Genomic DNA, 16,000 nt, shown 5'->3' on the forward strand with positions numbered 1-16,000 from the left:
GTTTCGCGAAAAATTTACAATTTTTTAATGAAAATTCAGATTGTATTTTTATGCAAACAGAAGTTTATGGCTGGTATGAAGCATGCCTGTCATAAAGATACCGATATTTATTGTTTTAGACAGCTAACTTTTGCCTCATACTAGATTCGAACTTTTGCCTCACCGATGGGGTAAAAGTTCGTTTAAGGCAATCAATTTTAAAACTGTTATAATCAAAACTGGGTTATTATTTTGACACAAGTATATTCAGCAAAATCGTAGAAATTATGTTGAAGGTTAACCAAGGGGTATTAATTTGTTTTTAACTAAGGTCGAACTTCCCCACCTTACTTTAAGTATAAAATAGAAGATTTTTTCGAAAATTTGAGTATTGTTGCTAGTTTGGTTGATTGGCTGAAGGTGAAAATCATATCAAACGTATGGTCGTATACAATATAAGACTGAAAATCGTTCCTAGTACCACACAAATGGTAGAAATTTGTCATTCAAGGCATTCGCTATCAATTCCTGTATTAAATTGTGTACAAAAGGAGGAGATAAAGAAAACCTTAAACTTTACAAATTTTTAAAAACGTTTCCGACTACCCTTGTAAGGTAAACAGCAGCTTTTGGATGAGCTTTGACTGAGGTTATGTTATTGAACCAATGTTGGCTGAGCAGTCTTTAGGGAATTAAAAACGCTTATTTTTTTTATTTCTCCCGACGTTTCGGTCCAGTGGTTCAGTAAACAGCAACAGCAATTTCAATCCCAATTGCTCGATATTTCTTGCCGCTTATCTTCGAAAACAAATGAACAAGTGAAAATTAATATTCATTTGTACAAATATCATCGTCGTAGGTGACGTTGGGCCTAGAGGGTGACAAAAGCATAATCCTAAATGTCTTAGCAAGTATTTGGAATATTAAAAACCAGTATTTCTTGCAGTTCTCTCGTTCTCGTGTACAGCTACTATCATAAAACTGGATTTCTAGATATAGTAGTTTATTTTTAATAAATCATGGAAAAAAGTTTGTAAATAAGACTTTTATAAATTCTCACTTTTGAGGTTTCATAGAAAATCTAACTTAAAGATGTTTTTGCATATCAATTCTAGTTTGTTTGGCCCAATGTCACCTCCTTGAACAGGTGAGATGGGGTCAACCTCCTTACGTTTTTATCAATAGGAAAATAAACGCATTTCAAAAATTTGTTCAGAATTTGCTAATACATTACCCATGAACGTATTTTCATTTCTAACAGAACATCAAATTCAAATTTTGAATTTCAAAGTTGTTAAAAATTAAATCTCACGTATTTTTTGCCTAATCTCACCCCAAACGACGGTTTGTAAAAATTGTTATACCTTAACCAGTTAATTACATGTTTCGTACAAAACACTGGAAAAAATACATGAATTATTTGTTTAATACATGAGTTAACTTTTTAATGGCTTTCCAATAGCAATCAACATCTGCGATTAATTAGAATTTTCACGTGTGGACGACAACAAAACTCAACATGAAGCCAACATGAACAACAATTTAAATGTTTATAATTCAATCAATTATTATTCGTTTTCAAAGAGTAGTTAGTTTTTATTGTTATACTTCAAATAAACACAGTATTGGTTAAATTTTAGATAGTTACTCTAAATAACACTTTGTGTTTTATTTAGAGCAGTATCATAATATGTGCATATTATTAGAACCTCCTGATCCCAGTAAACCAAATTATGATAAAAAAAAATATACCACGTGGTATGCTTAACGTTATTATCAAGACACCTAAATGATTTTGATTCATCTGAATCCTGTAAATTTTCATTTGTATTGCTGTGAAGTTTAAAAAAAAGTAAAAAAAAAAGTTGCTAGCTACCCCATTTGACGGTACAGTGCCCATTCGATTTTGACACGGTTCGATTTTGGTAACACGAAACTGTTCGATTTTGGCAACATTAGTTATAACACTGTGTCAAAATTTGTTATATTTTGGCAATTATTATCAACAATTTCTACAATTAATTCTAACACAATTCAATTAACACAAACAAAAATTTAAATTATAGCAGAATGAAAACAAAATGTGATGTTAGAATTGATCATGATAAATTGACATCAAGTTATGTTATCAACTAGATGCTGAAAACGAGATGTTTTCGATTTGCTTTCGTTTTGATGTTGGACTTTGTTCGGGATAGCTAACCACTCCCCGTTACAAAACTTAACTGAAAATTAGCTACGGTACTGTTGCTGAGATACTATCGCAGAAACTCGAATAATTTCACAATTTCATTTTTCTTCCTATAACAGCACAGTTACATATCATTTTATTATAATTTTTATTGTGTGTACACTATTTTTTTGTTTTTCAAAACTTTTGAAAACTTGGAATGTTGTTCAAATTATGACTCCAAAGGTATAGACAACGAACATACGTATATGCCCTTGTAGTGTTCATAATACAATATAGATTGATTTAATAAATCGAATAAATAAAACTATTACCAAAACATACATCTCTTATTAAAATGCAAACCTTTAAAATTCTTCCTACATGATTAATTCCGAAAGCCAAATGATCTACTCATGCTTATCGTAAACATCTGCCGTAACAAAGTAAATCACGATGGTGTCCTAAGTAGTTCTTTACCCTATCGGGATACCTTATCGGCCTACTCTTTTACACCATGCTGAGCATACTGGGCTGGAAATGTATGATTCGCGACCATTTCGACTAGTCGAAAGATAGGTTGTTAATTGTTTAGTTATCTAGAATCACAATTTTGTTAAAAAATCTAATTGATAACAGTTTCAATTTCTAAGTTGCATTGAAATAAAGGGAACTATAACTAGTCTTTGTAATTGCGTATTTTGAACGCGGATTGTGGCTAATAAACATTTATTAATTCCACTAGTCTATCCCTACACAAGTTTGCGCTCTATCGCGCAAAGTCACGTTACTTAGGTTCTCCAAAACATTGCTCCTTCTTTATTCTCCTCTCTCTTTTTATTCCGTGTGCCCGAGAAGAGCGAGTTTTATTCGGATGACCAAACGTCTACTGCTCTGCTCCGGTTGGCTTAGCTAGCTGCCTGGCCTGACCGGTCACCCCGATTACCCGTTCTCCCCAGGCCGCTTCTGCTGGGCGAGCGATCCCGGGAAGTTCTGTGTATTGGTACCATCGCTAGCTTATCGGTATAACCTGAAGTGAGGGTAGCCGTCAGTTCGTCAGTCAGCAATGTGGAGCCACTTTGGCGAATGTAAATAAAAACAGCTCTCTTCCACGCCTGTTGAGCTCGAGCGACGTATCTTCACTACTAGTGCTTGAACTTGTGCGCAACAACTCAACTCACCTTCGTGGTGGTAGTTTGGCGAAAAAATGCCGTCTGGCCGCGATGTTTTATTTTCGAAAATATATTTAGCTGTGATACACTTTGTGTAATTCGCGTTCATCTTCTCAGAGAAAACTTTCAACCGTCATCGAACCCACCATCATTTGCAGAAAAGACAGCAGTGCAAAACGATAGAGGCGAAGTGTCTCAGTTGGTGGTGATCTGATGAGAGACACATAAATTCTAATGTATCGTGCGCTTGAGCTGAGATATTCTTACGCTACACGATGATCAGGCGAAACAATTGCGCAACGCAATATTCTATTTGATTTTGCGAGTGAGTGAGTGGTTCGCGCAAAATATGAATGAGGCATTTGCTCTTCACATCGTTCTTCCTATTTCGGGGTGCTCGTCAAACATCGGTCTTCTATGACGCAGTGATGGATTGGAAACCGATGATAATCCTTCGACCGTGTTGCAATAAAGTTCTTTCTGTATTCTCAGATTAGTGGAAAAGGAAACTTGTTTTGAATGGCAGTAGTGAAGAGTCTGTTGTTTACGTGAAGTACGTTATCAGGTTGAAAATCAGTGAACGGTGAAAAAGTAAACAGAAGCAAAAAAGTCCCCCCATACAACAGGCAAAAAAATATAAAATCATTGAAGAAATTATAACAAGTGTGTTTTTGCCCTCCTGGGGGAGCGCCGGTGAGTTTGTAACAAGAGAGTGTGCGTATGTGCTGAAGAGACAACGTCAAGTTAGCATACCAAAATATTTTGCGACCAGAATATTAGCACAAGTGGATTGTGAGTAAACATAGTGGACGATACACGTTCCTAAGTTCTACGTGAGAAAATACACACATCTGATATCAAGAAGAGCACAGCCATCTAGATCGTGCAAAAGATCGTAAACAAAGCAGCCTCTGGTACGGTAGATCAGGCTCATCGTCCAGAGATGGATTCGTTTGGATCGCCCTGGCCGGCTTCACCACGCGGTGGCCTTGAGGGTCTATCTAACGATGGCGTTCCAATGGATGCCCTCGCCGAGCTTCAGGACGGTGCGTTCGAGCCGCAGACACGTGCCCGTTCCAATACCTGGCCTCTGCCACGACCGGAGAACTTTGTCGAACCGGAAGCAGAATCCGAAAGCAATAAGTGTAGTAATCAGCAGCTGGCAAGTGCAGGCAAGTGGTTTATAGCAAGTTTTTTTATATTTTTTTTTGCATCTCCCCTAGTTGTAGATATTCGTCTTTGGCAAACCCTTTCATTTTCATACGCTCGCATCTCTCCCCCCCTCTTCATTTGCGATAGTGTTGATCTAGCGAAAATGTGGATAAAGTGAACACCAACAGATGTTGACGATAAAATACGGACCTTTTAAGATAGTTGAAATATCCACAAATTTAAAATATGCATTTTTTTCATCAATGATATCTACGTCTTTAATTATTTAGTCCTTCAATTCAATTAATTATGTTATTCTTAAATTCGATTTCAAACTTATGTTACCGCCTAATTTTATTAGGATACATGTTTTCTTTCGTGGTATTTTTATAGTAGTTTACGCAACAAGTTTCAGAATAACGATTTAACAGCACGAGTCGTACATTTATCTAACGATGCTTGACGAGTTGGACAATTGTGATGATTGATGTAAAAATTGAGTTCTGCAACAAGTTGCGTACAACATTTTTTTTTGCAATTTCGTGAAAATCCACTTGGGGGTATCAAAAATCATATCGGGACATATTCACCATTGCTTTACAATTTTTGAAAATTGTTGTGTAATGATTCATTACGCAACTCAAGACAGTTGCGAAATAGTCATTACGAACTGGTTGCGTAATAGTCATTACGAACTGATTCTAATTGCTAAATGAATATTACCACGCTGCATATTTCAGTGTAGGAAAATATGCCGTTTCATAATAGATTGGCGTAATGAAAACCAGCCTATTACGATGAGAAATAGTAGTTTACGCAACTAGTTGCAGAATTATGATTTTTTTTGCAATTTCTCATCGTAATAGGCCACTCTGTCATGAAACGTCCTACTTTCTTGCACTAAATTATGCAGTGTGGTATGGTCATTACGCAACTGAAACCAGTGTTGTAATGATCCATTACGCAACGCTTTCTCATTACGCAACTGTTTTGAGTTGCGTAATAAATCATTACACAACATTTTATTCAGAAATTGTAAAAACATGGTAAATGAATTCCGATATGGTTTTTGGTACCGTAAAACGAAGAAAACTTGAATATCTATGCATGCTGTTTCAAAGAATTATAATTTATATTTTTAAAACAAGTACTGGCATCCTAGCTATCGATTGTAGTTGATAGTTTGCCAAAAGATTTATTTCGAATAGATATATAAATTTTCATATAATCGAAAGTCGGTTTTCTGTTCGGGGTATCTTTGATAATCGAACAAAATTGAATGAATAACGTAACATTTATAGGGCATTGCATAGCTCCAGGCGTTTAACGTTATATGGAAATTTCTTACTTAGATTACATAAATGGTACCAGTTTGTGAAAATTCTTCTCGCTAAGAGATTTGAGACCGAATTCATGTTTTACTACAACTAGGCTATCAAGTATAAGTGACAAACTATTTAAAATACATCAAATAGTAATCGTAGAACAGATTGTTTGTAGGGGTTTCTAAAATGCTAAAATCGTATCAATTTTTAATATTCGTATAAAAAGCTTCATATGTTCTTGATGACGCATGAATCACGAGTTGTATCAAGTGTACAAAGATGCGAATATTATCAATCGTGTAAAATACGGCAGACTTCAGTGGGCTGGTCACTTAGTGCGAATGTCGGAAGAAAGAATTGCGAAAATAATATTCAGCAGGGAACCAGGTAGAGGTCGGCGGCTTCGGGGAAGACCACGAATACGCTGGCTGTACGCAGTAGAAGAGGACCTGGCGACCCTAAACGTTCGGGGCAACTGGAGAAGTTTCGCCCAAGACCGACGAAGATGGAGCTCTACAATACGCCCGGCAATGGCGTGATGCTACGCTGTAGCCATCAAGGTACCAAGGTAGGTATGTTCTTGATGAATGAAAACAGCTCTTACATGAAGTGTCATACTAATATTCTGTAGTTTTGCATTCGTTTTGCTTAATCGAATAACAGAAATTATGATATTTCGTTTAGTATGTGGTGGGTAACGTACTATCAATGTTAACCACATTACCAAAGTTACCCCGTTTTACGGTACCCTCAAGTGGTCATCTACGAAATTGCAAAAAATGTTGTAAGCAACTCGTTGCAGAACTCGATTTTTACACCACTTTTAAATATTCAACTCGGCAAGCCTCGTTGCATAAATGTACGTATCATGCTGTAAAAATCATTCTGCAACTTGTTGCGTAAACTACTATTACAGCACGAGTCGTACATTTATCCAACGAGGCTTGCCGTCTGAGTTACGCAAAACAAATCAAAAGTTAATAAATCTTCGAGCTGTTTAGTAGAATATCTATAAGTAGATGAAAAAACCGAATTTAGTACTATACCATTTAATTCCACTAGAGTTTGAATCCTTTGACAGATACGCGTATTTCGACCTCAACTGTAAGGCCGTCTTCAGTGTCATGTACTAGACTCGACTTGTCTAGTACACGACACTGAAGACGGCCTTACAGTTGAGGTCGAAATACGCATATCTGTCAAAGGATACAAACTCTAGTGGAATTAAATGGTATAGTACTAAATTCGGTTTTTTCATCTACTTAAATCAAAAGTTAGATTTTCATAAATAGAGTCTAAGACATTAGTTGTACACAATATTTTATGTAATTAAAATATTTTGTTAGGCATAATTCACAATTTGGAAAGGTTTTTATCATGACGCAAAAATTAGGAGGATAGTTACAGAATTCTATACATAATTCTAAAGAATCCTACCCAGAATCTTATGCAGGATCTTAGAGAATACTAAATAAGAATCTACAGAACCCTCATCAAAATTATGAGAAGAATTGTACAAAATGTTATACAGATTTCTAAGAAATCCTAGGCATGTTTCTCGAAGAATACTAGGCAGGTTTCGTGCGTTATCCTAGAAAGAATTCTAGCAGAATCATCTACAGGTTTTTAACAGAGCTTTTGGAACGATTCTCGCAGAATCTTCATAAAATCTTGGCCAGGATTCATGCGAAATCCAGGACATAATTCATACAAGCACCAGAATGCTAGGCATTGTTCTCGCAAAATCCTACACAGAATTATCGCAGAATATTAAGCAAAATTCAAAAAAAAAAAAAAAATGCTAGGCGAAATTCTTGAATAATTTTCGTCAGGATTTTTGGAGAATCATATGTGTAATTATCACTTAGGAACGATTATAGAAGAATCCAAGGCAGGATTCTCGAAGCGTCCAAGGTAGGGTCGTAGAATCCTAAATAGGATTCTTTCAGATCCACAATAGGATTCTCTCAGAATCCTAAACAGGATTCTCTCAGAATCCTAAACAGGATTCTCTCAGAATCCCAAAACGGGATTCTCTCAGAATCCTAAACAGGATTATCTCAGAATCCTAAACAGGATTCTCTCAGAATCCTAAACCGGATTTTCTCACAATACCAAACAGGATTCTCACAGGATTCTATCAGAATCCTAGACAGCATTCTTTCAAAATTCTAGACAGCATTCTTTCAGAACCTTACACAGGATCCTTTCAGAATCCCAGACAGGATTCTTTCAGAATCCTAGTTAGGATTCTTTCAAAATCCTAGACAGGATTTTTTCAGAATCATAGACAGGGTTCTTTCAGAATCCTAGACAAATTTCTTTCAGTATGCTAGACAGGATTCTTTCAGAATCCTTGACAGGATTCTAAGATTCTTCCTAGATAGGGTTCTGTCAGAATCCTAGACAGGGTTCTGTCAGAATCCTAGATAGGATTCTTTCAGAATCCTACACAGTATTCTTTCAAAATCATACACAGGATTCATTCAGAATCTTACACAGGATTCTTTCAGAATTCTCAACAGTATTCTTTCAGAATTCTACACAGAAATCTTTCAGAATCCTAGACAAAATTCTTTCAGAATCCTAGACAGGATTCTTTCAGTATTTCTTAAGTATCGTTGGTTTTCTGACGGAGCTGTCATACAATACAGGACAGCTACAACGTCCTTGGGAAATTTTCCAATGAATTGTGATTGCCACAATTCTCGCAGTACAATTCTTTAATGATCCATTCAAAATAACATATAACTAAACGTTTAACACAATATTATTATTGAGCGTTTTTAAAACCCAGTTCTTTTGTTCTAAATTAAAAAAAAATGCCATCGAAATCATCTTCACTTCTATCCATATAAAGATCAGTGATAAAGTATTATAGAAGATTCTTTAGTTTTGAGCGAATAATAGCAAATGATTTTTTTTGAATACTTTGATGGCCATTTTTCTCTCTTAAAGTTTCTACATTTTCATTGTTTAAGTATGGTAAATGAGCATTTTTAGACAAACAATTAAACTGTATGCTTCTATAATAAATAAAAATGCTGGCTAAGAATACGAGAGGGGAAAAAATATTGAATATAAAATACAGAATACTAAACTATCATCTCACTTTTATCGCTCACACCCAATACTTCAAACTATCAACAGAGAGCCGAACTGCTGCTAAACATTTGAGAGTATAACAGCTATAAAACAAGCAGAAAATACCGGTCCCACCAGTTTCGTTTTCGACCTTCATCATAGAATTTTTGCTCTGGTGGTAATTCATTAGAGCCACACGGTGGCATTTCATTTAGCACTCGCCGTGACCATCCACTACTACCGCAACCCATTAGATGTTGATGAAGTTTACTGATTTCATCGCCAGTGACTGTTCAACATTTAAAAAAAAAGATTGGGATCCGGAAGATAATGTAGGTTCGGTGAGTTTGCCATGTTTCCTGACTTTTGGAACCTTTATGTTCGTTTGTTTGGGATTAGCTTTTGGTTTGATTGCAATAAAAAAAAATTCAGATAATAATCTGTCGATGATCATTTAAGTTATAATGTTCGAAATCTTATCAATTACTAGGGTAACGCTAATGATAAATGCTATATTGAGCTCATGAATGTAGAAGAAATCAGCTGTGTGCGTGTATTTTATCAATTATTAACATTGCTCCATTGACGTCAATCAAAGCAATATGTTAACTGTTAAGTAATGTTGAAATCGATTGTGTTCATAACAAGCCTCCAAGATTGGCTTGTAGCATTATTTGAACAATGTATATATTAATTTTTTCGCAACCGTGAGTGGTAATTTACCAACAATTGATCAATATTCAATTAAATGTTTTTCAAACTTCCAAGTTTTGCAAAAGACATCCGATATTGTAATTTTCCATTACTTTGCATTTAAAATCAAGTAACGCCGTGATTAAATGTTGTGCAAAGTTTCAAGTTTCGAAAAAAAAAATTCTATATTGTAATTTTCTATTACTTTGCATTCAAAATCAAGCCAAGCCTTAAAAAAATACCGCTTGAAAAAACCTTCACTTTGCTAGGTTTACCATTTGAATTTCAATGCACTCAAAAATCCATCGCGTTTCAAGTCATATGACGATTTAATTGGTCATGTTGTGAGACTGCATCAGCTTTAAAAATGAGATTGTTTAGTGTGAACATATTTTAGCCTTTTGAGCGGCTAGAATATACCGCAGTTCTATAATCCGGAATCACATTCCGGATTCCGTGACAATCCTCTCCAATACTTTACGAGAATTCTGTCTAGGTTTCTGTGAATCTACTCTGAATGTGTCAGAAACAATAACTCAACCCTGGATTGTATCCTAGTTTCTGTGATTATCTTGGTTTTAATACTGTGGAATTATATTCAAGATTTAATTGGAATCTTGCCCTGGTTTCTGTGCAAACTTCACCTAGGTTTCTGTCCAAATCTTGCCCAAAAAATCATGTCTATATACAGGATTTTTTGAGAATCTGGCGCAGGATAATTCATTCATGTCAAGGTTTCGTTTTCGTCAATTTTTGTTATGGTGGGGTGCAGAGCTACTTGGGCACTTCCAAGATTCACTTTGTCATGGGAGGTTTTTCTCGACCGAATTGTCTGGAACTTTGCAACAAGAAGCACTTCAATACGACGCATATTGTGTCAAAATATGAGCTCAGTAGCTTTTGAAAAACCCCACTGCCGAAGTGAATCAAAAGTGCCAAGAATAGGATCCGGCTCCTATCTGAAATAATTCTTGAAGTCCGTGGTGGCCAAAGTGCGGCCCGTTTCGTCTGGATATCCCGAATATAACAAACTTCGTACAATTTTCCGTCAAGTGTCTGTACTACCCTTAAAGTTATCATGAATAGCACACTGATCTATTTGGATAACTATCTTCGACCAGAAATACAGGTGATTGAAAAATGTGCCTGAGCCGTAGCGGTGAACGCGCAGCTATTCAGCAAGACCAAGCTGAGGGTTGTGGATTCCAATCCCACCGGTCGAGGATCTTTTCGTGAAAGAAAATTTCTCGAAATCCCAGGGCATAGAGTAACTCCGTGCTTGCCATACAATATACACATGCAAAAATGGTCAATTGTCAAAGTAAGCTCTAAGTTAACAACTGTGAAATTGCTCAAGAAGAATTTGTTTTTACTATGAGATAATAAGTTTGTACGTACATTACAGTACTAATGTGTTCGGAACATTTTTCAAAATTGTTCGATAGTAATTTACATGTGAGCCCTCATTGTCTAGGCCCACATTTAAGTAACCACCGAAAAAGCTGCAAATTTAACAGCAAACTATGAAAAGCATGGTAAGGAAGATACGGAAGTTTGGATTTTCTAACATTTTCAAATTTTTAATCCCCTATTGTCTCAGTTTCAGGGCAATCGTTTAAGTTTCAGGGCAAGAGTTTGCTGACTGAAGTACGAAATATCTATACTTTTGTAACAGAAAAATCCTCAACTAGCCAAGAAATGAAATCAGCAGAAAAATACACAATACCTGTTGATTAAAAATTAGCTCAAAACTTTGTTCTACTGTACACAAAAATAGCTTTTTTTGTTTTATTGCAAAACAAATATTTCCCTAAATTTGAATATCTACACTAAAATCTACATTTTCCTAAAATTCACAAGTTTTTCCGTAAGATAATATTTTGCTCGAACTGTTACCCTGCTGATTCGAACTTCGGTCTCACTATGGGACAAACATAATTTCCAAACAAAAACAAATACGACTTAAAGATTGTTACGATAGGCCTAGCTACACCCTTACATAATAAATCCAATAAATTTTTATACTTATTGTGTTCCATGCAATGAAAGCTCAAGCAGAAATTATAGTTTTCACATTTCCAAATAACGAATAAGTTGAATGTTACTTTCTAAAGTCTATATTAATTTACATAATATTTGAAGTACAAGTCTCTCACTCGATTAGCATTCGAACCATCATAACGTTTATAACATGGGCCAAAAACAAAGTTGGAGAAACACAGTCATGGACCGAGTAAATTGGCGTAACACCGTTAACGAGGTTTTATCAAATTAATTAGGGGCCCAGATAGCCATAGCGGTAAACGCGCAGCTATTCAGAATGACCATGCTGAGGGTCGTGGGTTCGAATCCCGCTGGTCGAGGATTTTTTCGGGTTGGAAATTTTCTCGATTCCCAGGGCATAGAGTATCTTCGTACCTGCCACACGGATATACACATGCAAAAATGGTCAATCGGCAAAGAAAGCTCTCAGTTAATAACTGTGGAAGTGCTCATAAGAACACTAATCTCTGAAGCAGGCTTTGTCCCAGTTGGGACGTAACGCCAGAAAGAAGAAAGAAGAAGAACACCAACTAAATAAATAAATAATAACGTTTATAACATTTGTTTAGAATTGAGCTAATCTTGAAACGATACTTTTACCCCAGGAACATATTGTAATTGAATGTCGAAATTCAGTAATATTAGATGACATTCATAAACGGAAATTGATTACTCAAGGCATGAAGTAAATGAGAAATAAACTTATTTCAATAACTTGTCATATTCTTGTCTGCGTTATTTTTTATACATAGTAAAAAATTCGAATGCTACTCTGGATTCCATTGCACGTGATTTTTTTGAAGTTTTTTGTTTGTTCAACAAAAAACAATCCTCATTTCTGCATCATATAGTTTAGCACCTGGACGTTAAATTTTTCGCGTCTTGGTTTTGACACTTGATCTTCTTCTTCTTGATTTCGTCTGTGAAACGATGGAAACCTACTGACAGATTTTAAATGATTCTGTAGTATGGCCATGTGCTCGTATATAATGCAAAAACCCATTTTTCTATTATTATTTATTTGCGCCACTTATTGTGGCATTGGTGCAGATTATTAAAATTTTTGATTTTGAAAACATGTCGGTGATTATAGAACGAAGTCACTCCTCAAATTTGCTCTTGAACAAGACTTGAGAACCGAACAGTACTCCGCGTTGAAAATTTATCCCATTGGTCACCAGCAAGGAAGCAATTTGATTGATTTTCAACGCGAACTGTTGTCATATTCTCCAGTCTTGTGCACTTGAAAATTCAAAGTTTGGCTTCTTTTTATATTCACCTTAATTCAGTTTAGTTCGAGTTTTACATATACATTGCGGAGATACCTATTTCATTAATGGCTTTCCCCAAGTAATCAAATGGCGCTTTAGTTCACCCTGCGTACTAATATAATGGTATTATACAGAGGACATGCCCTATATTAGCCATACAATAGCCCTATAAGACCAAAAAGACATAAAGAATAAGCTGACTAGTTTTTACTTGTATTGAATGTATCGATTTTTTGTTACGAAAACATTGCACAATAATTCAAATTGACAATTTAGCTGGAAAAAAGTGTTTTCTCTGTTCTCGTTGATTTTGGATATATTTAGAGAAGTTGTTCGTACACGAGTATTGCCTCTTCTTAGAAAAAAAGTTTAATAGGGTGCTCCTTAAGGTTATAATTTCGAACCAATATATTTTTTATTTGAGGGAATTTGTGGTAGCGTTCTTGTTGCTGAAGAAAATGTTATCATGAACAACTTTGCCAAACACACTTTAATCTAACTCTTCATTTGAGCTCAGTAAATTGATTCTGAAAGTTTCAACTTGGGATTAAACTTTTTTGTTTTAGGTTTTACGTGAAGGTGATTTTCAGAAGAGTTGTAGAGAAAGGAAGCAATAATATTATTTTTTGCTGAAAATTGCAAGTTTAAAGTTTATCTCATTTAGAAGTTATAAGCTAAATTCAAGTGAAAAACTATGATGTTTTAAGAAGCCCATAGCTCATGAAGTTGGTTTGATATTTTTTTTTGGCGGCACTCTAAAGGTCATACATTAGGTCATTTTTGCTTAAAAACTGTGAGAATGTAATTTTTCAAACTAGTGGTAATTTAGGTGAAAAATTATGATGGTTTTAGAAGTATTTTTTTTTCAAAATTGCGGTAAAATGCGGGACTTCAAAAATACCCATACAAACTTGAAATTTATCTTTAACACAAACGATTTTGACGTTAATTGCGTGCTATCTTCAGCAAAGTTGTAAGCATTAACTCGTTTCACAATTTGTAGAAATGTGAAACAAAAAAAAATGAAGGATTTATGATACAACTCAGATGTCACCTGGTATTTATTTCGATACTTAATAATGTTTTAGTGTTATTCACTGACCGGTTCCATAATCTAATACGTAAAATTTGTACAATTTTGCGATTTTATCATTTTTTAATTTTTTTTTTACCTTTTTTATTCATTTCAAACATTACATTCATTTATTATATCTAGGTGTTCTGTGTTATTAGACAACACTATGATCCAAATTTGGTAAAACAAATTTAAGATTTTATCAACATTTTGTTAACAACATATTACATTTCATTTGCCGTAGCAGTTCGGATTTTTTACAGGTGAGTTGATTTCTCCTGCTTATAAGAGAAACAAAAATGCTTTGAATTTACTTAACCTAACTTAACTTAAACATATAACGTATTATTCGTGGCAAGAGAAGATTGTAACGATTTTTGTCTGTATTTATTAATTATTTTATTTGACATTTGTTCCAATGTTTCAACATTGGATATTCTATGTAACTCATTGGTACTATACCAGGGAGGAAGCCTCAGAATCATTTTCAAAATTTTATTTAGAATTCTCTGCAGAGCTTTCTTCCTGGTATTACAACAGCTAGTCCATATTGGTACAGCATACAACATGGCTGGCCTGAAAATTTGTTTGAATATCAAAAGCTTTTTAATGAATGTTCGAATCCTCTGAGCAGAATCTCAAATAGAGAAACTTAAAAGTAGATGGAGTACCGTGTACCTTTTAATTCCGCTCCTAAATGCTTATCTTTGACAGATACGCGTATTTCGACTACCACTTGCAGTCTTCCTCAGTGTCAGTGTGAGGAAAATTCGACAGGAGTATACCTGCCATGTCTTGACTCCTGTCGAAATTTCCCTAGGTAGATTGATTGTGTAGGTACTTATCTGGTGTTAGTATTTAAGGTAGAGAGATGCGACGATTTCTTCAGTGGATACAAGTAACTGACACTGAGGAAGACTGCAAGTGGTAGTCGAAATACGCGTATCTGTCAAAAATAAGCATTTAGGAGCGGAATTAAAAGGTACACGGTACTCCATCTACTTTTAAGTTTCTCCATCAAAAGCTTGTTCTTAAGACAAAGTTTTGATTTTCTTTTAATAAGGGGATAGAGACATTTTACATATTTATTACATTTGGCTTGAATGCGAATGCGAATTGAATGTGATTTTTGAAAGTTAAATTCTCATCTAGCATGAGCCCAAGATACTTAACTTCATCTGAACAATTGATTGGTACCGTAATCCGGGATAACATTGATCATTTTTTTGAATATTTCTTCAATATTTCGATTGAAAATGCAAATGTTGCCAATTTTACATTTTTAAAACAAGTACTGCCATCCATAGCTCGTGACTATATACTGCATTTTGTTTTTTGAAAGATTTGAGCATGTTTAAAAAAATGTTTTGAGTGACTTTTTGATTTAGCCGATATGGGGTTACATTGATCACCTTTGTAAACAACGTTCGGTAATACTGAAAATGTCGTTACTTACTTAAATCATGGCTCCTGAAGCCGAATATGATGGCCAAACGCTTACAAGTCATTTACTTTATGAATTATTTTAAAATTAAAAACACCTCGAATCATGGAATACGCCTAAAGGTAGGCAATTGCCTAAGGGAATTCTACATTCTTAACAGTAATTCATTAATGTTGCCTAATAGAGCATACTTATCAAAGATTCGACAACGGAATCGTTTTTGGCGGTGCCATTTTTAGTAGGAACCGCATTTCCATTTTTCATATCGTTTGCAGAACTTATGTGAGACATGAATCTTCGGTAGTGTCATCCTTAACCATTAAAATCATTGTTTCGAAAAGTTGACAAATTTACGCATAAGGTAAACGCAATTTTTGCAAAAATCTTCGCTTTCATTAGCTTATGAATATGAGAAAGAGAAACACCATTCATCATTTGGAAATGTTCCATCAATAAATGATGATACGATTTTGTAGTGAGATGAGTCATTGCGATCAATGTTACCCCGCTGATCAATGATACTCCGGATTACGGTACCCCTCTCATCGTGACAACATGTCTACTTGAAGGTTTCAAATAAATAGTTTTTGGT

General features: G+C 35.1%; 1 protein-coding gene across 4 annotated transcripts in view; it reads left to right on the plus strand.

Annotated features, from left to right (window-relative positions):
• The window catches only part of LOC5576867 (forkhead box protein O), a 326,829-nt gene that overhangs the window by 15,361 nt on the left and 295,468 nt on the right, over positions 1 to 16,000 (plus strand). For all 4 annotated transcript variants that reach the window (XM_021852675.1, XM_021852671.1, XM_021852683.1 and 1 more), the window contains exon 2: positions 3,814 to 4,493. In XM_021852675.1, coding sequence (XP_021708367.1) covers positions 4,265 to 4,493 — 229 coding nt within the window. In that variant the 5' untranslated portion in view covers positions 3,814 to 4,264. The remainder of the gene's footprint in view (positions 1 to 3,813; positions 4,494 to 16,000) is intronic.

Source organism: Aedes aegypti, chromosome 1 (assembly GCF_002204515.2).
Source record: "Aedes aegypti strain LVP_AGWG chromosome 1, AaegL5.0 Primary Assembly, whole genome shotgun sequence".
In the NCBI taxonomy this organism is placed as follows: Eukaryota; Metazoa; Arthropoda; class Insecta; order Diptera; family Culicidae; genus Aedes; species Aedes aegypti.